The 26810-nt window shown below is 40.4% G+C and overlaps 1 protein-coding gene across 3 annotated transcripts in view; it reads left to right on the top strand.

Annotated features, from left to right (window-relative positions):
- LOC126092368 (tetratricopeptide repeat protein 21B-like) overlaps positions 1-26810 on the top strand; it is a 257167-nt gene that overhangs the window by 140936 nt on the left and 89421 nt on the right. For all 3 annotated transcript variants that reach the window (XM_049907915.1, XM_049907916.1, XM_049907917.1), the window contains exons 11-13: positions 3095-3405; positions 18132-18408; positions 25984-26090. In XM_049907915.1, the coding sequence (XP_049763872.1) occupies positions 3095-3405; positions 18132-18408; positions 25984-26090 (695 nt within the window). The remainder of the gene's footprint in view (positions 1-3094; positions 3406-18131; positions 18409-25983; positions 26091-26810) is intronic.

The following is a 26810-nucleotide window of genomic DNA, read 5'->3' as shown; positions in this document are numbered from 1 at the left end:
TTTATACAGTATAAAAATGTAGTATAAACCCTGAAAAACTGATATCAATATTAATGTCACCAAATATTATCTCTCTGCAAGTTTTTTCTGGGGAAGATTTTCTATGAACAAATCCACATTGTGATTGGGAGGGTTGATACACAGAGAAGCTATAATTTCTGGTTTTGGAAATAATGCAGCTGCAGCCCCAAAATTAGATTCTGTACAAAGGTCAATTACATCTGTATTTTCATAATTTTTTTTGAACACTGTTATGAAAAGGGCGCAGTGCTACTCATCATAGTGATGACACATTAAATTGGAGACAGGTACGATGAAAAGACTGTTCCACATAGAGCTTTTGGCCAAAGCGTTTGTCAGAAAAGAAAACACGTACACATTCACACAAGCTAGCACATCTCATGCATACATGACCGCTATCTCTGTCTGCTTTGTTTATGTGTCTATGAGGTGTGCTTGGTTGTGCAACTGTGCATGTGTTTTCTTAGAACAGTGCATGTGTTTTCTTTTCTGAAGAAGGCTTTGGCCAAAAACTTAATGTCTAACAGTCTTTTTGTTGTGTGTGTGTGCATCTCAACATGTCATCTTTATGGTGAGTAGCAATCTACCATTTTCATAATACTGCTGACATTCCGACTTGAACTTTCCATTGGTTAGTGTATTTTAATGTAGGCCGAAATGCCACCATATTTCATATTTGTTCTACAATAGCCTGTTGCTAATTCATTGCTATTTGTATTTATTCTAATTTTCCATATGATAGTCAGTGTTCATTTACCACAAGCACAGTACAGTTTAACTTTTCCACCAGTATTGGAGAATGTACATTAATAGGCAGGAGCAATAAACTTGTTTCATAGCTAGGTGGTATTAACGATTCTGCTTCAGAATTATGAAGATTACATACTGTATTTGCCTGTTCTAGTTCTTGTACATGATTTTTGTTTGGGCACTGCAGTGTACTCAGAGTCATTATTACTGTGCCATTAAGCTGATTATTATTATGTAAATTATGTAGGGGTCAGTTAACTTTTACTCAAACTGCTACCTTCTGGCCAGAATATTCTTAAATACTCCTAATCAGTGGCAGCTCATGAATATACATTCTGGGTGTTCACAGATTTTTAGATTCAGATAAATTAGAGAATGTGAAATTAATAGCATCTGCTGTATAACATTTATACTTATCAACAACTTCAAAAACTACAGCCACTGCCAATAATAATAGCGACAGTAATAATAATAATAATAGTAATAAAATACATATCTGATCTGACAACGGAAAGAATTGTTTTTGTGGAATTTTGTTGTTTTGTATGTAATTAAGTACAGTTAAGGGCAATAATGAAATAATGTGCAAGCTTCTGTAGCTCAAGTGTAAAAAATCCCTAACTGATGTATTAGTTCTTGGATTTACTTCCGGGCTGAAAATCAGATGTTCTTACACTGCACCCACACAGCAACTTACGTTAACTTGTGTTACACTTCCTTGTTAAATGTTTACCTGTCACACTTAATTTATTTTGTGACTCTCTCAATCAAAGGACCTGTTCTCGGAGACCCTAGTCCTTTAGTGGCTAACTCTTCCTGGTAATTTACTTTTTTGTTCCCAGAAAGAGATTTTCACTCTGCAGCAGAGAGTGTACTGATACGAAACTTCCTGGCAGATGAAAGCTGTGTGCCAGACAGAGACGCGAACTCAAGACCTGCACCTTTTGCGGGCATATGCTCTACCGACTGATCCACCCAAGCACAACTCATGATCCATCCTCACAGCTTTACTTTTCTGTTAGCGTTTAAAATATATTCAGCATAGTTTATGTATACACTGAACACGAAAGCTGATTCCCACACAGTAAACAACCAACTCCAAATACAAAATGCCATTGGTGGAAATGATTAAACTCAGGTAGTAATGTTTACTAACATGGTCACTTGGCCAGTATACAAATGAGGTGCTGAGATCTATAAGAGCCTAAAGCACACCTTTGTCAATCCAACTTTTAAGTGAATATAAGAGAAACCAGTGATACAGCTTTTCATGAATTTTCGTATGTACAATGTGGGCCTACAGCGCAAATAAACCTGACTTGCCATAATATCAACAGATTTCAGAAACATGAATAAATGCTACAGTCTCATAATCGACACTGAGTGTGCTTTAGTCCCTTATGTTTTTCAGCATCTCAAATGTATTACTGTATGATAAAATTCAAAACTCAATGTATTGTATCTCATTCAGAATCCTCCAAAACAAAATAGGTTTATTGTCAGTACATCTTTAACATGCACTGATGTCTGATCTAAAAAATAGTGTGAATTGGCATATCTGGGGAGTGTGCTATGATGTAGCCAGATTTATGCCAAGCAATCTGGGGTAAAAGTCTGCTGCAGTGTGCTACTCAAGTGGCACTGACGTAAATTTCTACTTGAGTCGCAAGGGATAGCTGTGCGCATTGTGAACCATACACATTGTTTATCTAATCTATATGTATTTGGCCTGTAAGGCAATTACTTGAGTAGCACATGTGCAAAAGCTCCTTAAAACCTGCACAACTGAAGGTATACTCGTGACCCTGTTGCCAAGTTTCACGAAGTCTGGAGAAGCAGTAGCGTGTTAGATTTAAGTGCCGTATCCTTCAGATTGCAGCATCTATGCTACATTTAACAACATTCAAAGAAAAATAACCAATAAATCTGCAATGTGTTGAAAGTTAGTGTTCACGTGCACTTGTGCTCTAATACAGGATCTGCCACTGCTCCTACTGCATGTTGTGACCCATGCTACAAACTAAACAGTGACCAGTGTAGTTTCCACTGTAGATATACTGTGCCATTGTCCCCAAGGTTTGTTTTCTTCACACAGTTAGCATCTTAGGTAGCCTTTCTTATACTTATGATGACACTAATAATGCCAAACTATTGTCTGTGTTTCTCTACTCTGGTATCTCATGAATAAATATTTTCTCGGTGTACCATTGTTACTCACTGTTTTGTACCATTGTTACTCACTATATTCTTATGTGCAGTGGAGGAAACTATGACACTGAAATTAGTTACTTTATGTTCAGTGGAAGATGTATGTATTCTGTAGGTGATCTCCAGTCAGCAAACAAGCAATTGTCAACGGCAGCCGAGTCCTTTGGTGCCACTTCTGAGAGGGGTCGGATTGTCCTGATGAAAGCCAAACTACTTCTAGCACAAGGAGATGTGGCAACAGCATTACATGAGTTAGAATCTGTTTCCCCTGGGCAATCCTCATATAGACAAGCACAGTGTCAAATGGCTGAGATACATCTAAAGCATCGTGGTGATCGTATGGCTTATGCTGAATGTTTTCGTCGTTTGGTAGAACATGCACCAGGACCTGCAACATTCTCAATGCTTGGCGATGCTTTCATGCAGGTGAGAAACTTTCATTGTACAAAAGATTTGACCAGTAGCCTTAAGTAGTGAGAACTAGTGGCTACATATTTTTGTAACAAGCAAAATGGAAGTAGTTAATTTCTACCTAGCAAATAAACTGTTGATTACTTTAAGAAAAAGAAAAGCACTATAAGATAATGAAGAAATTTACTGTTTCAAGTGGATAATATAGATCAAACATAAGTCTTCTATGGAATGTAAAGAAAAGAGTCTCCTTCAGCACATAAAGAGATTTGTTATATTCATTCCTTGTCCTGCTGTCTGAATAATGTACAAAACTCATTCATGATGTTTCTCATTATTATTATTTATGGTGCTAATTTTGAAGAATTTTCTGTTCTGTTCAGTTGATTCATTTTAGCAACTTATTTTAATGGTATTTTCATGGTCATAACTATCAGTGCTATGGAAATTCACATCACTTGTTGTGAAGTTCCAATATTGTGATCTGTAGTAAAGAGGTAAGGGTAATCTAAGAGTAATCAAAACATCCTGGGTTCAATCCAAGCAACTGCTTAAATTTTGAAGAAAAATCATTAGCAATAGTGGCTGAAGACTTCAGTTATAAGGAGTCATTCTCATTCTGCCAATGGCCTTGTTAAAGAGGGTGGAGTAATGGACAGAGTTTCAGGGCTACTTCTTGCCCTAGGATTGGGAAACTACTTCTAAGAGGCAGAAGAATTAACAAAGATCAGTGACAAGAGGATGCAGAAGACAAAGGAAACCACTCCATTAAAGACACACAGTGTGTATCAGCAAGACATATACACTCCTGGAAATGGAAAAAGAACACATTGACACTGGTGTGTCAGACCCACCATACTTGCTCCGGACACTGCGAGAGGGCTGTACAAGCAATGATCACACGCACGGCACAGCGGACACACCAGGAACCGCGGTGTTGGCCGTCGAATGGCGCTAGCTCCGCAGCATTTGTGCACCGCCGCCGTCAGTGTCAGCCAGTTTGCCGTGGCATACGGAGCTCCATCGCAGTCTTTAACACTGGTAGCATGCCGCGACAGCGTGGACGTGAACCGTATGTGCAGTTGACGGACTTTGAGCGAGGGCGTATAGTGGGCATGCGGGAGGCTGGGTGGACGTACCGCCGAATTGCTCAACACGTGGGGCGTGAGGTCTCCACAGTACATCGATGTTGTCGCCAGTGGTTGGCAGAAGGTGCACGTGCCCGTCGACCTGGGACCGGACCGCAGCGACGCACGGATGCACGCCAAGACCGTAGGATCCTACGCAGTGCCGTAGGGAACCGCACCGCCACTTTCTAGCAAATTAGGGACACTGTTGCTCCTGGGGTATCGGCGAGGACCATTCGCAACCGTCTCCATGAAGCTGGGCTACGGTCCCGCACACCGTTAGGCCGTCTTCCGCTCACACCCCAACATCGTGCAGCCCGCCTCCAGTGGTGTCGCGACAGGCGTGAATGGAGGGACGAATGGAGACGTGTCGTCTTCAGCGATGAGAGTCGCTACTGCCTTGGTGCCAATGATGGTCGTATGCGTGTTTGGCGCCGTGCAGGTGAGCGCCACAATCAGGACTGCATACGACCGAGGCACACAGGGCCAACACCCGGCATCATGGTGTGGGGAGCGATCTCCTACACTGGCCGTACACCACTGGTGATCGTCGAGGGGACACTGAATAGTGCACGGTACATCCAAACCGTCATCGAACCCATCGTTCTACCATTCCTAGACCGGCAAGGGAACTTGCTGTTCCAACAGGACAATGCACGTCCGCATGTATCCCGTGTCACCCAACGTGCTCTAGAAGGTGTAAGTCAACTACCCTGGCCAGCAAGATCTCCGGATCTGTCCCCCATTGAGCATGTTTGGGACTGGATGAAGCGTCGTCTCACGCGGTCTGCACGTCCAGCACGAACGCTGGTCCAACTGAGGCGCCAGGTGGAAATGGCATGGCAAGCCGTTCCACAGGACTACATCCAGCATCTCTACGATCGTCTCCACGGGAGAATAGCAGCCTGCATTGCTGTGAAAGGTGGATATACACTGTACTAGTGCCGACATTGTGCATGCTCTGTTGCCTGTGTCTATGTGCCTGTGGTTCTGTCAGTGTGATCATGTGATGTATCTGACCCCAGGAATGTGTCAATAAAGTTTCCCCTTCCTGGGACAATGAATTCACGGTGTTCTTATTTCAATTTCCAGGAGTGTAGTTTACGTCCATTGTCAAGAGTCTGCCAGTTCAGTTTTGTCAGCATCTCTGTGACGTACTCCAACAAATCAAACAAATCTGTGCTCATTTGTGGTGGCCTTCTCTGTGTAATTTCGCTATCCCCCGTTAGCCCTATTTGGCATGGATCCCACACACATGAACAGTATTCTAGGATGGGTCGCACGAGTGGTTTGTAAGCAATCACTTTTGTAGTCTAATTTCATTTCCCTGGTATTCTATTAATAAACCAAAATCTACCACCTGCTTTACCACAACTGAGCCTATGTGCTCATTCCATTTCATATCCCTACAAAGTGCTCATTGATATTATAGTCATAGAATACTACATTTTTTAGTTTTCTGAAATGCAATATTTCACATTTCTGAACTTTTAATGCAAGTTGCCAATCTTTGCATCACTTTGAAATATTATCAAGAGCTATTTCAGCTTTTGCTTTGTTACCCTCAATTTCAGTTCCTGTCTCATCTGTGAATGAATGGATACTAACTTTGCTGCCACTAATAGGCTTTACATATGACCAGAATTTGTTTTGTGAAAGATCATTTGACAATATCCTGCTACATTAGTCGTTGACGACTTCACACATTGCTCTCTGGACTGCCAAATGCATTTCATTTAGCATCTCTCTATCTATAGCCCTATGCTTTGTTTACATCTGTTATGCAGTAGTCTCTCTTTCTTTAGGAGTTTCTTTACAGTGACTGTATAACATGGAAGATCCCTCCCATTATGAACTGTTCTAGCTGGTACATATCTACCCAGTACATGGTCAACTATTCTTTTATAGGTGGTCCTTAGTTCCTCTACACGCTCCCATCTTCCGCTAAAAGTTTCCAATTTCTCATTGAGATATGACACTGCAGGTTTTCTATTCTACTGTGTTGAACATACTTATCTTTTTATTCATTTTAGTTGCCCATGTACGGTGGTTCATGGTGTGGGTTCCTGTTGTCATGTCCTAGTTCATGAACCACAGGCAACGTATGAGTGGCCAAGTAAGTGGTCCTGACAGTCGGGATACCAGTTACATTGGAATAAGGCAGGGCATCTTGGACATATTCTGAGTCGTGGTCACCTTTGTGCTCAGACAGCTAAGACTATCAAATCCACCGGTTAGTCTCTCAACCGTTAGGGGTAGAACTCAATGGGACCCGGGGCAAGTAAGGCTAGCAACCTGCTTCCCTGGTACTTTAAATATGATGCTGGCAACAATCAGAGCAAAATGCCTCCGACCTTTGGAGGTGACGGAGTCCCACCTCTAATTGACAAACCAGGTACTCCTAAGATACGACTCGGCAAACGAATGGTACGAGATGGAGAGCTATTAATATCAATGGGGGCTACTCCGGGAAGAAGGTAGAGCTGGTAGAGGCTGCAAGTAAGATGGGGTTGGACGTTTCAGCTGTTAGGGACATTCGGGTAAGGGGTGAGAAAGAAGAGAAAGTGGGAGAATACAAGGCCTACCTGCATGAGACAAAGCAGGAATAGCACAATGGGGTGTAGGGCTTTACATCAGGAAAGAAATGGAACCCAGCGTAGTTGCAATAAGGTATGTAAACGAACGACTGATGTGGATAGATTTGACAGTGTCTAGCAAGAAAATTAGGATTGTGTCAGTATATTTGCATTGTGAAGGGACAGATCAAGATAAGACGGATAGTTTTTATGACACACTCAGTGATGTAGTTGTTAGAGTAAAGGACAAGGACAGTGTTCTGCTCATGGGTGATTTTAACACCAGGATTGGAAATCGAACAGAAGGGTATGAAAAGGTTATGGGTAAATTTGGAGAGGCTATGGAGGCCAACAGGAACGGGAAACAACTCTTGGATTTCTGTGCCAGTATGGTCTTAGTAATCACAAACTCGTTTTTTAAACATAAGAACATTCACCGGTATACTAGGGAAGACAGGGGAACCAGATATCTCATTGACTATATAATAACAGATCAGGAATTCAGGAAGGCTGTGAGGGACACACGTGTATGATGACACTGATCACTATTTAATATGCTGTGAAATTGGTATTGTGAGGCTGAAAGTACAGGAGGTCAGGTCCATATGTAGGAGGATAAGAGTGGAGAAACTTCAGAATAAGGAAATCAGGCACAAGTACATAACAGTGATCTCAGAAAGGTACCAGTTAGTTGAATGTAGTCAATTACAGTCATTGGAAAATGAATGGACAAGGTACAGGAACACAGTACTAGAAGTGGCTAAAGAATGTCTTGGAACAGTAGTGTGTAAAGGTAGGATGAAGCAAACAGCTTGGTGGAATGACACATTCAAGGCAACCTGTAAAAGGAAAAAGAAGGCATATCAAAAATGGCTACAATAGAACTCGGGTAGACAGAGAAAGTTATGTTGAAGAAAGAAACAAAGCCAAACAGATAATTGCAGCATCCAAGAAGAAATCTTGGGAAGACTTTGGAAACAGGTTGGAGACTTTGGGTCAAGCTGCTGGGAAACCATTCTGGAGTGTAATTAGCAGTCTTTGAAAGGGAGGTAAGAAGGAAATGACAAGTATTTTGGACAGGTCAGGAAAACTGCTGGTGAATCCTGTGGATGCCTTGGGCAGATGGAGGGAATATTTTGAAGAGTTGCTCAATGTAGCTGAAAATGCGATCAGTAATATTTCAGATTTCGATGTACAGTGGGGTAGGAATGATGATGGAAATAGGATCATATTTGAGGAAGTGGAGAAAATGGTCAATAGATTGCAGTGTAATAAAGCGGCTAGGGTGGATGAAATTAAGTCACAACTTATCAAATACAGTGGAATGTCAGGTTTTAAATGGCTACACAGGATAATTGAAATTGCGTGGGAGTCGGGGCAGGTTCCGTCAGACTGGACGAAAGCAGTAATCACACCAATCTTTAAACATGGAAACAGAAAAGATTGTAACAACTACAGAGGTATCTCTTTAATCAGCGTTGTGGGTAAAATATTCTCAGGTATTGTTGAAAGGAAAGTGCGAGTATTAGTTGAGGACAAATTGGATGAAAATCAGTGTGGGTTTAGGCCTCTTAGAGGTTGTCAGGACCAGATCTTTAGCTTACGGCAAATAATGGAGAAGTGTTAAGAGTGGAACAGGGAATTGTATCTATGCTTTATAGATCTAGAAAAGGCAAATGACCGGGTTCCTAGGAGGAAGTTATTGTCTGTTCTACAAGATTATGGAATAGGAGGCAAAATTTTGCAAGCAATTAAAGGTCTTTACATAGATAGTCAGGTAAATTGAGTTGATGGTTCAGAGTAGTTTCAGCGGTAAGACAGGGCTGCAACCTGTCTCCACTGTTGTTCATATTATTTATGGATCATATGTTGAAAACAATAGGCTGGCTGGGTGAGATTAAGATATGTGAACACAAAATAAGCAGTCTTGCATATGCGGATGAGTTAGTTGTGATGGCAGATTCGATTGAAAGTTTGCAAAGTAATATTTCAGAGCTAGATCAGAAATGTAAGGACTATGGTATGAAGATTAAGCATCTCCAAAACGAAAGTAATGTCAGTGGGAAAGAAATATAAACGGATTGAGTGCCAAATAGGAGGAACAAAGTTAGAACAGGTGGACGGTTTCAAGTACTTAGGATGCATATTCTCACAGTCTGGCAACATAGCGAAAGAACTAGAAGCGAGGTGTAGCAAAGCTAATGCAGTGAGTGCTCAGCTACGATCTACTCCCTTCTGCAAGAAGGAAGTCAGTACGAATCTGTGCACTGTTCAATCTTTCGACCAACTTTGTTGTATGGGAGCAAAAGCTGGGTGGATTCAGGTTACCTTATCAATAAGGTTGAGGTTACATATATGAAAGTAGCTAGGATGATTGCAGGTACTAGTAGATGGGAACAATGGCAGGAGGGTGTCCACAATGAGGAAATCAAAGAAAAACTGGGAATGAACTCTATAGATGTAGCAGTCAGGGCTAACAGGCTTAGATGGTGGGGTCATGTTACACGCATGGGAGAAGCAAGGTTACCCAAGAGACTCATGGATTCAGCAGTAGAGGGTAGGAGGAGTCAGTGTAGACCAAGAAGAAGGTACCTGGATTCAGTTAAGAATGATTTTGAAGTAATAGGCTTAACATCAGAAGAGGCACCAATGTTAGCACTGAATAGGGAATCATGGAGGAATTTTATAAGGGGGCCTATGCTCCAGAATGAACACTGAAAGGCATAATCAGTCTTAAATGATGATGATGATGATGATGATGATGATGTACTTTGACAATCTTTGTTACCATAACTGCCTCACAGTCACTGATATCAGTTTCGGTGAGGACAGCCTCAATGACGTCAAGTCTATTTGTTGCCGATAGATTTGATATATTTCCATGATGAGTGGGGTTCTGATCTTTCTAATCTAAGCAGCTTTGAGAGAAAGCATTTAGTAATGTGTTACAGAATGTCTTATCATGCCATTCACTAACAAAACTGTAATTTTCCGAGTTGCTACCCATGATTACAGCGTGATTGTGGAACTTACGTACATGTGAACAGAGCTTTTTTCTGAAGTTTTTCGTTAGATCAGGAGACGAATCTGTTGGATGATAGAACGATCCAGTTACCATTTTATGCCCACCTGTGAAACTGAGTCTTGTCTAAACAATCTCACATCCAGCTTCAATTTTTGTCTCAGTGTATTTGAGCGAGTGTCTTGTATACTGTGACAAAACACCACCTCTATTTGTCATTAGCCTGTCCTTTTGATATACACTTAAATTTTCCCTAAAAGTCTCACTCGTATCAACTACAAATTTTAACCAGCTTTCTGTACATAGTATTATATGAGTTTCATGGCTTTTCGGGAGCATTTCAAAATCTGGCACTTTGTGGTGAATCCTTCAAGTTAACTGCTAGGATTTTAATACTGTCACCTGTAGCAAGCATTCCTTTGGGTCTTACTCTAAATCTTCCAGGTCTCCTATAGCTGTTATTATCTAGACTGGATGGATAGTACAGGAATCGTTTGACAAAAAAGGCCTTTGTTTGCAAAAACTGAGGTATAAGATTTTTTTTTTTTTTCCTTGTGTATCTAGTTGAGAGTAAGTTGAATCCATGTTTTCGGCCTCTAAAACCCCCGGAACAATGTTTTGTGGCCAAAAACCAAGAAATTTTGGCACCTTTTTCAGGTTTTTGCCTATTACTCAGAAACTATACATTCTACTGAAAATGTTACCGGTACCAAAGTGAAAGAGCATTAATTTTTGTGTTAAATGACCTATTTAAATGTCAAAATCGTGCAGCTGTTCGGACACAATCAGTTGTCAAAGTTTGCTCATTTTTATGAGCTTAGCTAAAAAGACAGTTCCAATGCCTGTAACACAAAAATGGCTACTTTAAATGATAAATGTGAAGGTATCAAAGTTATATACCAAGAAATTTCATGTTTCAAAGGCATCAAGTTTTTCAGTTTTAGGTACTATTAAGCTTTCATACATCTGAAAGTCAAAATTTTGTTGTATTTTTGTAAGCAACATGAACTCTAGGTAAAGGAAAAAAAAATGTGGTGCTTTGTCACCATACTGTGATTTCTGCATTAAGGGCATGGTCATTTCTATCTTCACTGTTGATTGGACTCAGTATATTCATGTACAAAAGATTTGTATCAAGACTTACTGTAGACGCTCTTAGTGCATTTGGATTCGCAGTTCCAGTTATGTAAGCTTCACTATGAGACGTCCTCGACTGCACGAAATGAGCCTCCTAACATAACCAGTGAAGGATTCATCCAGCTCATATCTGATGATGCCGATTTTAACATCTGCGTGATTGACTGGTTGAATACTGTCCTTTCCATGAGAGGAATATGGTAGTCTCTACCTGCACAGGTATGGAATCTGACAAGAACATTGATTGGGGAAGAAGACATTCAACTTCTAAATTTTTGCCTACCCAAGTAATGCTTTACAAAGGGGAACAAAATCTGAAAGATCCTGTTGTTTAAAGACACCACGTTCTTCATCAGATATCATTTTTGATGAAGAGACAAATTCTGCAGTCACACAGGAGAAGTTTCTTGCAAATAAGAGCAACAAGAACTACTTGATTTTTATGCTCATGAGGAAATTTGAGGATGGAGGTATCCAAGTGCTACAGGCATGAGAAGATGTCGATTCATTAATTGTGGAGACAGCTATTTCCCAAGTTGCTGAGTCTGACAGTGTGGCAATCATAAGCGAGGACATTGGCGTGCTTGTTCTCCTAACAGGTCGAAACAGCTACAACAACCCGTACTTCCATAAACCAGAAAGAGGAAAATGAGCAGTAGTGTAGTACTCCAGTAATTCTTTCTATTTAGATCCTGCCCTTTTCAGCCATGTCTTCACAGGATGTGATACCACATCCTCTTTTTTGGGGTAAGGAAGAGGCAAATTTCGAAACATTACAGAGCAACAGCCACAGCTCAAAGTTCAAGCTGCTGAATTTGTTAAACCCTCAGTCTCTCAAGACTTAATAGCACAGGCAGGAGAACAGCTGATGTTAGCACTGTATGGGAATTCCAACTGCGCAACTTCGGACGAGCTCAGGTTTGAGCTTTTTCTAAAGTCTGCCCCGCCAAAATCTTTCAAACATCAAAGCTACCACTAACATCAGACGCAGCAAGGTGGCACTGATTGCAATCCTACCATCAAGTGGAATCTTGGCTGGGGAAGAAAACTGATCCATGCCAGTGGGGCTATAAAAACTTATCAGGCTTGTTGCATGTGATGTTGACAAAAGGTGCAGCACCACATATGCTACTGAATATGGTTTCCAGTGTGTGCAAAACAGGATGCACAGCAGTATGTGGACATGGCAAATCTATACTGAGCTGCTCCTTGATGTGCAAACACTGTAGTGGCTTATCTTGCGAGAACGCCCCAGAAATTGGACTCGACAAGGATGAGGAAGAGATAGGAAATATATTCCAGGACGATAAAGTTGGTAAAGGTGCCACAGTGGATCCTGAAGATTGGATGCTGGACTGGCACCTGCTGCAGTCTCCCAAATGACCTCAATGGAATTGAAATTTGATGAAATGTTAATCCCTGATATTTAAATTGTTTATTAATGTTGTCATGCCCTTTTATTTGTTCATTTGTACAAATTTGTATATTACTCATACATAGATACATGTTGGCCATTAGCATGTACTTGGGTTTCGTTTTAGCAACCAACTCTTACCAATTAAGGTATGGATAAAAATGAAATGAATGAAGAAAATTAAAAAGGTACGCATAGAGAACACGTATGTGCTTATTAGAGAGCCTTCTTCCCACTGGAAATTTCATTTTGTTGAATAACGATAACTTAAAAGAAAAACAACAAAATGGAATTATTTTGGCTTTCAAGTGTGTGAACACTTAATTATGCCTAAAACTGAAAAACAAGATACTTTTGTAAATGAAATGTCATGTTCTACTACTTTTATAACTTGACGTTTTTCATTTGGAGTACCCGTTTTTGAGCTACAGGCGTTAGAGCCGACTATTTTGCCAAGTTGGTAAAAATGAACAAACTTTGACAACTGATCGTGGCCAAACAGCTGCACCAGTTCTGACATTTAAATAGGACATTCGACACAAAGTTCAATCTGTTTCATTTTGATATGGGCAACATTTTCAGTAGGATGCATAGTTTCTGAGTATTAGGTACACCCTGAGAAAAGTGCCAAAATTTCTTGGTGTGTGTGTGTGTTTTTTTTTAACCACAAGAAGTTGTCTGGAGGGTTTTAGAGGTTGAAAACTTGAATTCAGCATCCTGTCAACTACATACACAAGATAAAAAATAAAATCTTTTACCTTGTTTTTTTTTTGTAAACAAAAAGTACTCCGTGGTTTATGGTGTGGGTTCCTGTAGTCATGTCCTAGTTCATGAACCACAGGCAACGTATGAGTGGTCAAGTAAGTGGTCCCGACAGTCGGGATACCAGTTACTTTGGAATAAGGCTGGGCATCTCAGACATATTCTGAGTCGTGGTCACCTTTGTGCTCATACGGCAAAGACTACCAAATCCACCGGTTAGTCCCTCAGCCGTTAGGGGTAAAACCCAATGGGACTCGGGGCAAGTAAGGCTAGCAACCTGCTTCCCTGGTACTTTAAATATGATGCTGGCAACAATCAGAGCAAAATGCCTCGGACCTTTGGAGGTAACGGAGTCCCACCTCTAACTGACAAACCAGGGACTCCTAAGATACGACTTGGCAAACAAATGGTAATGAGATGGGGAGCTATTAATATCAATGGGGGCTATTCTGGGAAGAAGGTAGAGCTGGCAGAGGCTGCAAGTAAGATGGGGCTGGACGTTTTAGCTGTTAGTGACATTCGGGTAAGGGGTGAGAAAGAAGAGGAAGTGGGAGAATACAAGGTCTACCTGTCAGGAGTCAAAGTAGGAATAGCACAATGGGGTGTAGGGCTTTACATCAGGAAAGAAATGGAACCCAGCGTAGTTGCAATAAGGTATGTAAACGAACGACTGATGTGGATAGATTTGACAGTGTCTAGCAAGAAAATTAGGATTGTGTCAGTATATTCGCATTGTGAAGGGACAGATCAAGATAAGATGGATAGATTTTATGAGGCACTCAGTGATGTAGTTGTTAGAGTAACGGACAAGGACAGTGTTCTGCTCATGGGTGATTTTAACACCAGGATTGGAAATCGAACAGAAGGGTATGAAAAGGTTATGGGTAAATTTGTAGAGGATATGGAGGCCAACAGGAACGGGAAACAACTCTTGGATTTCTGTGCCAGTATGGGCTTAGTAATCACAAACTCCTTTTTTAAACATAAGAACATTCACCGGTATACTTGGGAAGACAGGGGAACCAGATCTGTCATTGACTATATAATAACAGATCAGGAATTCAGGAAGGCTGTGAGGGGCACACGTGTATTCAGGGGATTCTTTGATGACACTGATCATTATTTAATCTGCAGTGAAATTGGGATTGTGAGGCCGAAAGTGCAGGAGGTCAGGTCCATATGTAGGAGGATAAGAGTGGAGAAACTTCAGGATAAGGAAATCAGGCACAAGTACATAACAGCGATCTCAGAAAGGTACCAGTTAGTTGAATGTAGTCAATTACAGTCATTGGAAGAGGAATGGACAAGGTACAGGGACACAGTACTAGAAGTGGCTAAAGAATGTCTTGGAACAGTAGTGTGTAAAAGTAGGATGAAGCAAACAGCTTGGTGGAATGATACAGTCAAGGCAGCCTGTAAAAGGAAAAAGAAGGCGTATCAAAAATGGCTACATACCAGAACCCAGGTAGACAGAGAAAGTTATGTTGAAGAAAGAAACAAAGCCAAACAGATAACTGCAGCATCCAAGAAGAAATCATGGGAAGACTTTGGAAACAGGTTGGAGACTTTGGGTCAAGCTGCTGGAAAACCATTCTGGAGTGTAATTAGCAGTCTTTGAAAGGGAGGTAAGAAGGAAATGACAAGTATTTTGGACAGGTCAGGAAAACTGCTGGTGAATCCTGTGGATGCCTTGGGCAGATGGAGGGAATATTTTGAAGAGTTGCTCAATGTAGGTGAAAATGCGATCAGTAATGTTTCAGATTTCGAGGTAGAATGGGATAGGAATGATGATGGAAATAGGATCACATTTGAGGAAGTGAAAAAAAATGGTCAATAGATTGCAGTGCAATAAAGCGGCTGGGGTGGATGAAATTAAGTCAGAACTCATCAAATACAGTGGAATGTCAGGTTTTAAATGGCTACACAGTATAATTGAAATGGCGTGGGCGTCGGGACAGGTTCCGTCAGACTGGACGAAAGCAGTAATCACACCAATCTTTAAACAGGGAAACAGAAAAGATTGTAACAACTACAGAGGTATCTCTTTAATCAGCGTTGTGGGTAAAATCTTCTCAGGTATTGTTGAAAGGAAAGTGCGAGTATTAGTTGAGGACCAATTGGATGAAAATCAGTGTGGGTTTAGGCCTCTTAGAGGTTGTCACGACCAGATCTTTAGCTTACGGCAAATAATGGAGAAGTGTTAAGAGTGGAACAGGGAATTGTATCTATGCTTTATAGATCTAGAAAAGGCAAATGACCGGGTTCCTAGGAGGAAGTTATTGTCTGTTCTACAAGATTATGGAATAGGAGGCAAACTTTTGCAAGCAATTAAAGGTCTTTACATGGATAGTCAGGCAGCAGTTAGAGTTGACGGTAAATTGAGTTCATGGTTCAGAGTAGTTTTAGGGGTAAGACAGGGCTGCAACCTGTCTCCACTGTTTTTCATATTATTTATGGATCATATGTTGAAAACAATAGGCTGGCTGGGTGAGATTAAGATATGTGAACACAAAATAAGCAGTCTTGCATATGCGGATGAGTTAGTTGTGATGGCAGATTCGATTGAAAGTTTGCAAAGTAATATTTCTGAGCTAGATCAGAAATGTAAGGACTATGGTATGAAGATTAGCATCTCCAAAATGAAAGTAATGTCAGTGGGAAAGAAATATAAACGGATTGAGTGCCAAATAGGAGGAACAAAGTTAGAACAGGTGGACGGTTTCAAGTACTTAGGATGCATATTCTCACAGGACAGCAACATAGTGAAAGACCTAGAAGCGAGGTGTAGCACAGCTAATGCAGTGAGCGCTCAGCTACGATCTACTCTCTTCTGCAAGGAGGAAGTCAGTACGAAGACTAAGTTATCTGTGCACCGTTCAATCTTTCGGCCAACTTTGTTGTATGGGAGCGAAAGCTGGGTGGATTTAGGTTACCTTATCAACAAGGTTGAGGTTACGGATATGAAAGTAGCTAGGAAGATTGCAGGTACTAGTAGACGGGAACAATGGCAGGAGGGTGTCCACAATGAGGAAATCAAAGAAAAACTGGGAATGAACTCTATAGATGTAGCAGTCAGGGCTAACAGGCTTAGATGGTGGGGTCATGTTACACGCATGGGAGAAGCAAGGTTACCCAAGAGACTCATGGATTCAGCTGTAGATGGTAGGAGGAGTCGGGGCAGACTGAGGAGAAGGTACCTGGATTCGGTTAAGAATGATTTTTAAGTAATAGGTTTAACATCAGAAGAGGCACCAATGTTAGCACTGAATAGGGGAGCATGGAGGAACTGTATAAGGGGGGCTATGCTCTACACTGAATGCTGAAAGGCATAATCAGTCTTAAATGATGATGATGATGATGATGATGATGATGATGATGATGATGATGAAAAGTACTCCATTACTGACTAGGAGAGTTGCCTAATCTAAAAAACCCTTTTGTACGTCCCATACACGGTCAGCTACGTGGATAACAGTCTCTGATGTGTAGTGCACACCTGACCCATTTAGGGGTACCCTTAAGTTTTCAACTGTATGGCCCAACTTCAGGAAGTCTCAGCCTAGCTTGTCACCAAATCTTCAAAGTCTCTTGCTTAATCCTTCCACTCACATCAGAACCAAGGGTCCATGATCATTTCTGGGTGTGAGCTTTGTGGAAACTCCATGCCCAAGGCTGGTCTTTTCATCCTCCTCTGACAGTCACTGGAATGATCTAAGAATAAACTTGAAGCCCAGACGACAGGCATTGTATGTCCCAACATGCACCACAGTCTGCTGTTGGTTATGTCCTGCACTGAGTGCATCAGCCTCTGATGTGTATTCCATTTAGGGAGTTCTCAACCCTAAGGCTCAAGTACAGGAAGTCACAGCGTAACTTGTCACTGAATATTCAAAAGCTCTTGTTTAATTCTTCCACTTGAAACAGAACCCGGTGTCCATGATCATTTATGGATACAATCCTGCAAATTGTGAGCTTTGTTGAAACTCCACACCCAAGGCTGGTCTTCTCAACCTTCACCAACAGTCACCGGAATGATCTAAGAATGATTTCAGAGCCCAGATGGCAGGCATCTTTTGTCCCAATGTGCATCATAGTATGCTGTTGGTTACACCCTGATCTCTCAATAGCTGCTGGAATAGCCTCTTCAACATTCTGAATGAGGCTTCCAGGCATACACACTGAGTGCAGCAGGTGTTTCTTCCTGTCACTTTCTGCCATTTCCCTAAGGGGCACCATTATTTGTTGTACATTTTCACTGCCAAAAATTAATAGACCACTACACTATTGCATTTGCCTTCACTTGGCACAGGACAAAGTCCCAACATGTGAAATGGATCCCACTGGTTCAGTTTCAGTTCAGTGGATAACTGCACCTCATACCTGTTGGTTAAGGAGACATGCTGAGTTCTCCCTAGTTCCTGTCTACGCTGTACAGGACATCTAGACCAGCCACTGACATGCCACTTGCAGTCAAGTGGACAGTTAGTGACAAATCCCATACTTCCTGTAGAGGAGACGGGATTCAAAGGAGAGAATAGTACCTGAAATACTTCAGTTGTCTGTTTTCTCAGTCTTTAAATGTAAGTATGTAGAATATTAAATTTTAATGTTATTTTCAATTTTTGTCACTGTAACATTTTCAGTATTTATTTTGTATGGTGAATATGTTGATGCTTAAATCAAATTTTTCTTTAATTAATGAGCTCCTGGATCCAGAACGAGCCTTAGAAGCATATGAACAAGCACTGAAACGCTCGCCTTGGGATGCAGCTTTGGCATGCAAGGTAGGCCGAACACTAGTAAAGGCTCACCAGTATGGCAAAGCAGTTAGTTATTATAGAGAGGCGATTAAAGCAGAAGGTAGCAGTGGGCAGCTGAAACTTGATCTGGCTGAACTGCTTGCGCGATTGGGTCAGCATGATCGGGCAGAGAAAATTCTTGTTCAAGAGCTTGGTGCATCATCTGCTTCTGTAGATGCAGGTTAGTTAAATTAATATCTTTAAATGGTATCTAGAAATTGTATTTTAATGCCCAAAAAGCTTGAAATGATCAATAATGATATTATGAAGTAATTATTGAATTTGTGTCTTTGTGGAGGCATTTAGTTCATGTTGTTGTTGTTGTTGTGGTCTTCAGTCCTGAGACTGGTTTGATGCAGCTCTCCATGCTACTCTATCCTGTGCAAGCTTCTTCATCTCCCAGTATCTACTGCAACCTACATCCTTCTGAATCTGCTTAGTGTATTCATCTCTTGGTCTCCCTCTACGATTTTTACCCTCCACACTGCCCTCCAATGCTAAATTTGTGATCCCTTGATGCCTCAAAACATGTCCTACCAACCGATCCCTTCTTCTAGTCAAGTTGTGCCACAAACTTCTCTTCTCCCCAATCCTATTCAATACCTCCTCATTAGTTACGTGATCTACCCACCTTATCTTCAGCATTCTTCTGTAGCACCACATTTCGAAAGCTTCTATTCTCTTCTTGTCCAAACTAGTTATCGTCCATGTTTCACTTCCATACAGGGCTACACTCCATACAAATACTTTCAGAAATGACTTCCTGACACTTAAATCTATACTCGATGTTAACAAATTCCTCTTCTTGAGAAACGCTTTCCTTGCCATTGCCAGTCTACATTTTATATCCTCTCTACTTCGACCATCATCGGTTATTTTGCTCCCCAAATAGCAAAACTCCTTTACTACTTTAAGTGTCTCATTTCCTAATCTAATTCCCTCAGCATCACCCGACTTAATTTGACTACATTCCATTATCCTCGTTTTGCTTTTGTTGATGTTCATCTTAAATCCTCCTTTCAAGACACTGTCCATTCCGTTCAACTGCTCTTCCAAGTCCTTTGCTGTCTCTGACAGAATTACAATGTCATCGGCGAACCTCAAAGTTTTTACTTCTTCTCCATGAATTTTAATACCTACTCCGAATTTTTCTTTTGTTTCCTTTACTGCTTGCTCAATATACAGATTGAATAACATTGGGGAGAGGCTACAACCCTGTCTTACTCCTTTCCCAACCACTGCTTCCCTTTCATGTCCCTCGACTCTTATAACTGCCATCTGGTTTCTGTACAAACTGTAAATAGCCTTTCGCTCCCTGTATTTTACCCCTGCCACCTTTAGAATTTGAAAGAGAGTATTCCAGTTAACATTGTCAAAAGCTTTCTCTAAGTCTACAAATGCTAGAAATGTAGGTTTGCCTTTTCTTAATCTTTCTTCGAAGATAAGTCGTAAGGTCAGTATTGCCTCACGTGTTCCAACATTTCTACGGAATCCAAACTGATCTTCCCCGAGGTCGGCTTCTACCAGTTTTTCCATTCGTCTGTAAAGAATTCGCGTTAGTATTTTGCAGCTGTGACTTATTAAACTGATAGTTCGGTAATTTTCACATCTGTCAACACCTGCTTTCTTTGGGATTGGAATTATTATATTCTTCTTGAAGTCTGAGGGTATTTCGCCTGTCTCATACATCGTGCTCACCAGATGGTAGAGTTTTGTCATGACTGGCTCTCCCGAGGCCATCAGTAGTTCAAATGGAATGTTGTCTCCTCCCGGGGCCTTGTTTCGACTCAGGTCTTTCAATGCTCTGTCAAACTCTTCACGCAGTATCTTATCTCCCATTTCGTCTTCATCTACACCCTCTTCCATTTCCATAATATTGTCCTCAAGTACATCGCCCTTGTATAAACCCTCTATATACTCCTTCCACCTTTCTGCCTTCCCTTCTTTGCTTAGAACTGGGTTTCCATCTGAGCTCTTGATATTCATACAAGTGGTTCTCTTCTCTCCAAAGGTCTCTTTAATTTTCCTGTAGGCAGTATCTATCTTACCCCTAGTGAGACAAGCCTCTACATCCTTACATTTGTCCTCTAGCCATCCCTGCTTAGCCATTTTGCACTTCCTGTCGATCTCATTTTTGAGACGTTTGTATTCCTTTTTGCCTGCTTCATTTACTGCATTTTTATATTTTCTCCTTTCATCAATTAAATTCAGTATTTCTTCTGTTACCCAAGGATTTCTATTAGCCCTCGTCTTTTTACCTACTTCATCCTCTGCTGCCTTCACTACTTCATCCCTCAAAGCTACCCATTCTTCTTCTACTGTATTTCTTTCCCCCATTCCTGTCAATTGTTCCCTTATGCTCTTCCTGAAACTTTCTACAACCTCTGGTTCTTTCAGTTTATCCAGGTCCCATCTCCTTAAATTCCCACCTTTTTGCAGTTTCTTCAGTTTCAATCTGCAGTTCATAACCAATAGATTGTGGTCAGAATCCACATCTGCCCCAGGAAATGTCTTACAATTTAAAACCTGGTTCCTAAATCTCTGTCTTACCATTATATAATCTATCTGATACCTACTAGTATCTCCAGGATTCTTCCAGGTATACAACCTTCTTTTATGATTCTTGAACCAAGTGTTGGCTATGATTAAGTTATGCTCTGTGCAAAATTCTACAAGGCGGCTTCCTCTTTCATTCCTTCCCCCCAATCCATATTCACCTACTATGTTTCCTTCTCTCCCTTTTCCTACTGACGAATTCCAGTCACCCATGACTATTAAATTTTCGTCTCCTTTCACTACCTGAATAATTTCTTTTATCTCGTCATACATTTCATCTATTTCTTCATCATCTGCAGAGGTAGTTGGCATATAAACTTGTACTACTGTAGTAGGCATGGGCTTTGTGTCTATCTTGGCCACAATAATGCGTTCACTATGCTGTTTGTAGTAACTAACCCGCACTCCTATTTTTTTATTCATCATTAAACCTACTCCTGCATTACCCCTATTTGATTTTGTATTTATAACCCTGTAATCACCTGACCAAAAGTCTTTTTCCTCCTGCCACCGAACTTCACTAATTCCCACTATATCTAACTTTAACCTATCCATTTCCCTTTTTAAATTTTCTAACCTACCTGTCCGATTGAGGGATCTGACATTCCACGCTCCGATCCGTAGAACGCCAGTTTTCTTTCTCCTGATAACGACGTCCTCCTGAGTAGTCCCCGCCCGGAGATCCGAATGGGGGACTATTTTACCTCCGGAATATTTTACCCAAGAGGACGCCATCATCATTTAATCATACAGTAGAGCTGCATTTCCTCGGGAAAAATTACGGCTGTAGTTTCCCCTTGCTTTCAGCCGTTCGCAGTACCAGCACAGCAAGGCTGTTTTGGTTAATGTTACAAGGCCAGATCAGTCAATCATCCAGACTGTTGCCCCTGCAACTACTGAAAAGGCTGCTGCCCCTCTTCAGGAACCACATGTTTGTCTGGCCTCTCAACAGATACCCCTCCGTTGTGGTTGCACCTACGGTACGGCCATCTGTATCGCTGAGGCACGCAAGCCTCCCCACCAGCGGCAAGGTCCATGGTTCATGGGGGGGTAGTTCATGTTAGAAAACTATATTTAGCTGGGAATAAGTTGTATGCAAATTGCAGCTGATCATTTGTCATAAGCTTTATTAAATCAGATATTTGAGTGGCTTCTATGTCATTTTCTATAATAGCATAATTATTGCAGACTAAAAATAAGCATGTATGGTAAGTTAAAAAATGCTGATAGAGTGGGACTTGAACCAAGATCCCTAACTTTTGCAGATGGTGCACATCTGATTCTGCTGTCAATGCACCTCATGAACCAAATCAAAGTTTCAGTTTATCACTTATTTCCTTCATACGTTCTAAATTCCATAGTAACACAAGTGAGCATTTGAAACTTTGTGTTGCTCTTTGAGTTATGCATGCATGGAGCAATTGGTAACACTGGACTTATAATACTGAGATATGGATTAAAGTCGCAGTCTGGCAACAATTTTAACTTATTACTAGTGTCATCTCATGCAAAAACAGGATGTATATAACCTGGGACAACTGGGTGATCTGGGAAAAACCCGGTAATTTTTTCATCAGTGAGAAAACAGGAAAAAACCCGGGATCTTTTTAGAATTCCGGGAATTTTTCATTGTTTTAGTTTTTAGTTAAATTTTTGTAATATTGATGGTAAGAACCGATACTCTAACAAAGGATATTACTGTATCCTGCTATTGCAGGATAATGCTTCAACCGTAAAACGTAAATGAGAGAAAAAAAATGAAAATAACTTAAATTCCAAAGGAAATGCTCCATATACAGCAACAACACACAGTGCTCATGCAAGCGCCTGCCAACAGCAAAATGTGTCAAAGGCTTTAGGAAGGCTATCCAATGCTTCATAACAACAAATTGCCTCCGATGATGTTAACGTTAGATTCGTTTTAGCAGTTACGAGCAGGCTCATGCGCATGTGCAGTTGAGTCGCATTTGAGTTGTAGGTTCTCCCACTTCTGGGTACAGGAATGTGGCTGTTGACTGTGCAAGCAGTTGCAGCAAGCAGCTAGATGCTACCGGGAAAAGGGGACGCCAAATTCATATTCTTGAGGGAAAAAAAACTTGTTTCACAAAGCGCCTAGCATCCAGCGCATGTTGATCTATCGATCATTCATATGATTTTGAAACGCATCCCTGTTTTTTTTTTTTAAACATTTTTGAACACATTTTAAGTTGATTTATGAGTGAATCATAAGTTGATTTTTGAATGCGTGCTTAATGTACGCAATGTCTCTGTCAGGAGAATCTTCGTTGCATCCAGAAATAAACTTTCTGTAGGCAAAAGGGGATGGGGCTATACGAACTGAGCAGAGTAAAGCTGAACAGATGAATACCAATCGCTGTCTTATTATGTGGTTGATTGGGTTTGCGAGTGATCAGCATTGTTACAGTTACTAGCGTAATCCATAGACTCAGACTACCAGAATGGAAATAAATGACTAACAAGAATAACAGGTGAGAAAGATTACATATTATCTTCTCGGTGTATCCAAGAAAATGAAATTTTGACAGAAAATTTTTGGCCAGATCGCTACACTAGTAAGGACCAGTTGTACAGTCCCTGGCTAGCAGCTGCTTAAGTTCTGTTGTGGAAGTAATGCAGAAAATGTGTTGTACGAATATGTAACAATGCCTAACCCTAGAATTGACAATGGCAGGAATAGCTACAGAATTGATGATGACAAGATTGTTTGTTTGGACGAGGAAGGAGAAGAAATGGGGACCTCACACAAATTATGGAAGAATAAGATGATTCCAAATTTATATAAAAATTTCGTAATATTACTTTTCGATCTCATGCTTGAGAAACTGGTGTGTATGAATCAAATGTGAAACTATTTCCTAACATAAAGATTTTTGCTTGTAGTAGGTCTAATAGGCATTTGATATTGGTACTTCATGAATTATATTGTCGTGTTATAAAAATGACCATTTGTGCCAAAACAGTCTCGTTTATTTGGTGTGTGTTACAAAAATGCTGCAATATTAGAAAGGCCTATTTTGTTTTATCTATCAGACAGTGACGAAATAGACATAATCAGATCGAGATGCTACACCAGTCTTGGGTATTATTTGTATTAACAGCTTTTTCAGTATAAGATAGTGACATTTCAATTTTTCATGTAGCAAAACGTTTGATGAACATTGATGAGGAAATAGATTCTTTCGCAGAAAGGAAAGCACGCCATGTAAAGCTGCAGCAAGATTGGAGAGAAAAAAATGCTAGGAGCTAAGGACTGAAGAAATGTGTACTTTCTTGCTTGTCTCTTGTCTTCATTGGTTTTATGTATCCTATATTTAATTTTATGTCTCCCAGTACAGCAAGTTATTAGCTAATAGGCAACAAAGAGTGCAAATTTTCTGAAGAGTTCTTGCTCTCCCAATTACAAATAATTCCCTGTCTTACATTTCCTCGAACAAATATGTTTTATGTTTCAGAGTTTTCAGAAAGATGTGTGCCACATAATTACAAAAGGCTAAAGTATGTTATTAGTTTCAGATGTTATTTTATTTCCACCTTTCTGACAGTCAAGCATTAATTGCCTTGCAGAAAAATGAAGCTATTTGTGTCGGTTTGCTAAAGAAATTTGGCTTTTATTAACCTGTTCCTCAGAGGCAGTCAATGCATTTGAAATGAAATGTTTATTTCTACAGTACTGGCGAGTTTCAACTGTTCGCTGCATTTCAAGTAAACATTTTCATCTTGTGCTGTGTCCACCATACCAAGAATTCTTCATTACAGTCACAGATTTTGTTTGATATCCCATCTGATTGTATTTTTATTTGTAAGTGTTGGTGTTGTACATGGTCAAATACTTTTCAGAAGGTAAGAATTACTTCATTTGTCTGATTATCCTGATCTGTGGCTTTTAAGGCGTCATATGAGAAAATAAAATTGGGTTTTGCTTGATCAATGTTTTCAAAATCTGTAGTAGTTCCTGTAGACAACATTGTTGTGTTTGAGATACCTTATTACTTTTGAACTCCAAATATGTTCTCAGCCTCACAACAGGTAGACCTCTCTCAGCGTTTGGCCTGAGTGACTTCTCAGTCCTCCAACTTCCACAACCAATCCATTGGTATGCGATTAAAGTGGTGTAAGCTCTGGACTGTGTTAACAAGCAGTTGCAGTTCTGGTGTTGGAAATAAATAAAACTTTAGCAGTTTCTGATAAATGTGGTTTGAAGCTGTCAAATATATCTCATTTATAAAATTTGACTGAATAAAATAAAGATTGATCTGGTTATACTATAGTTTGTCACCTGCCGTCTGCCGCTCCACCCCCCCCCCCCCCCCACTCCCCTTTTTCAGGTCTGACTTTTATTAGTAATTGTGTATATTCCACATATAAATACAGTGGAAAAATTATATTACTTTGCCTGTAGGGTGTGCGCCATGTTGACAGCATTTTTTTTAATGCTACCTTTGCTTTAATGACTCTGTGACCTAAATATTTTGGCATTACATGGGGCTATGTGTGTGTATAGGAAAGGAATTTAACTTTATATGTAGCCTCTCAGGAAAGAAGCTGACGGAGTCAAATCAAGGGGATTTTGGCAGTCAAACATATGCTCCACTTCTGATTTATTTATTGTGCAGTTCAGTGTGATGAAACTAGTTTGCCACTCCCATTGTGAATGATCTATGTACCTACAAACCGTTAGGATGGGAGCTGTGAACACAGCTTCTAAGGATGACAATGTGTTCATGGACTAATTTGATTGTCAGTGTGAGCCCCCTTTTTCACACATCTATTGTAACAAGTTTTTTGTCTTTGTATTCATAGTCTTTCTTCTGACAAAGACAGATTCGGTATCTGCAGAGTAGTGGCTGACTGGAAGCACTCATTGAATTAATTAATCTTGACTGAATTGGTGGACAATAGTGAACCATACTTTGTAGTATTCTGACCAGAAGTGTATAAATTCTTATTTATTAACAACAGAAAATATTACACAAGTGTTTACGTTATTGTCTTATGTACATTGTACACACCAAAGATGGCTGGCAACAATGCACATGTCTGCTAAATTTGACACCATCTTCCAGGACTTGCTGTAAAAATTCTAGGGAGCAGACTAAGAGTTTACATTTCAAGTAAAAATGTTTAAATCATCATTGGTTTCATTAATGATTTTTATAGTAATCAGCTGATGTCCTTATAGGTCTGGAGTATCGAGTTAACCTGCTGCGACAACTTTCAAAAATCCGAGAACGGGCTCGAGACACTGCTGGAGCTCTTACAGCTTTGCGGGAGGCCCGTGATTGTCAGGTATGTGATTAAATTTCATGCAGTAGATGTCATATCATATATTTAGCATTTTTTCAGAATGATGGCTGATTATCTGAATGAGGAACTTAATTGTTAATGACATATTATATCCAGTCCACTACACATGTTAGTCTGCATTTCTACATATGAAGAAGAAATAGAAGACACATAATGAACTGTTCACGGAGTTCACAAGCAGTCTAAATGGCTGGAGCCAAACAGTTCAGTATGTGTGGTAACTCATTTACTCTCATTTATTTACATTGCATTTTGGGGCATAAAAAAGTTCATGGAATGTATAACAGAAGATGTGTTTTGATTGTTCCATTGTAGCGTTTTTGTTGTGGTCTTCATTCTGAAGGCTGGCTTGATGCAGTTCTCCACACTAGTGTATCCTGTATAGGTAGCCTCATCTCTGCAAAACTAGTGGGACCTACATCCATTTGAACCTGCTTATTGTAGTCAAGCTCTTGTATCGCTGTACAGTTTTTAAACCCCACCACAACCTCCCACAAGCCCCCTCCTTCTACCCCCATACACATTTCCCTCTATTACCAAACTGACCATTCCCTGATGCCTCAGAATCAGGATGTGTCCTATCAACTCATCCCTTCTTTTAGTCAAGTTGTGCCACACATCTCTTTACTTCCCAGTTCGAATCAATACTTTGTTATTCGTTATCTGCTCTACTAACTGAATCTTCAGAATTCTTCTGTGACA

The sequence above is a fragment of the Schistocerca cancellata genome, chromosome 7 (genome assembly GCF_023864275.1).
Source record: "Schistocerca cancellata isolate TAMUIC-IGC-003103 chromosome 7, iqSchCanc2.1, whole genome shotgun sequence".
NCBI lineage: Eukaryota > Metazoa > Arthropoda > Insecta > Orthoptera > Acrididae > Schistocerca > Schistocerca cancellata.
This window is presented reverse-complemented; position numbering and strand designations above follow the sequence as displayed.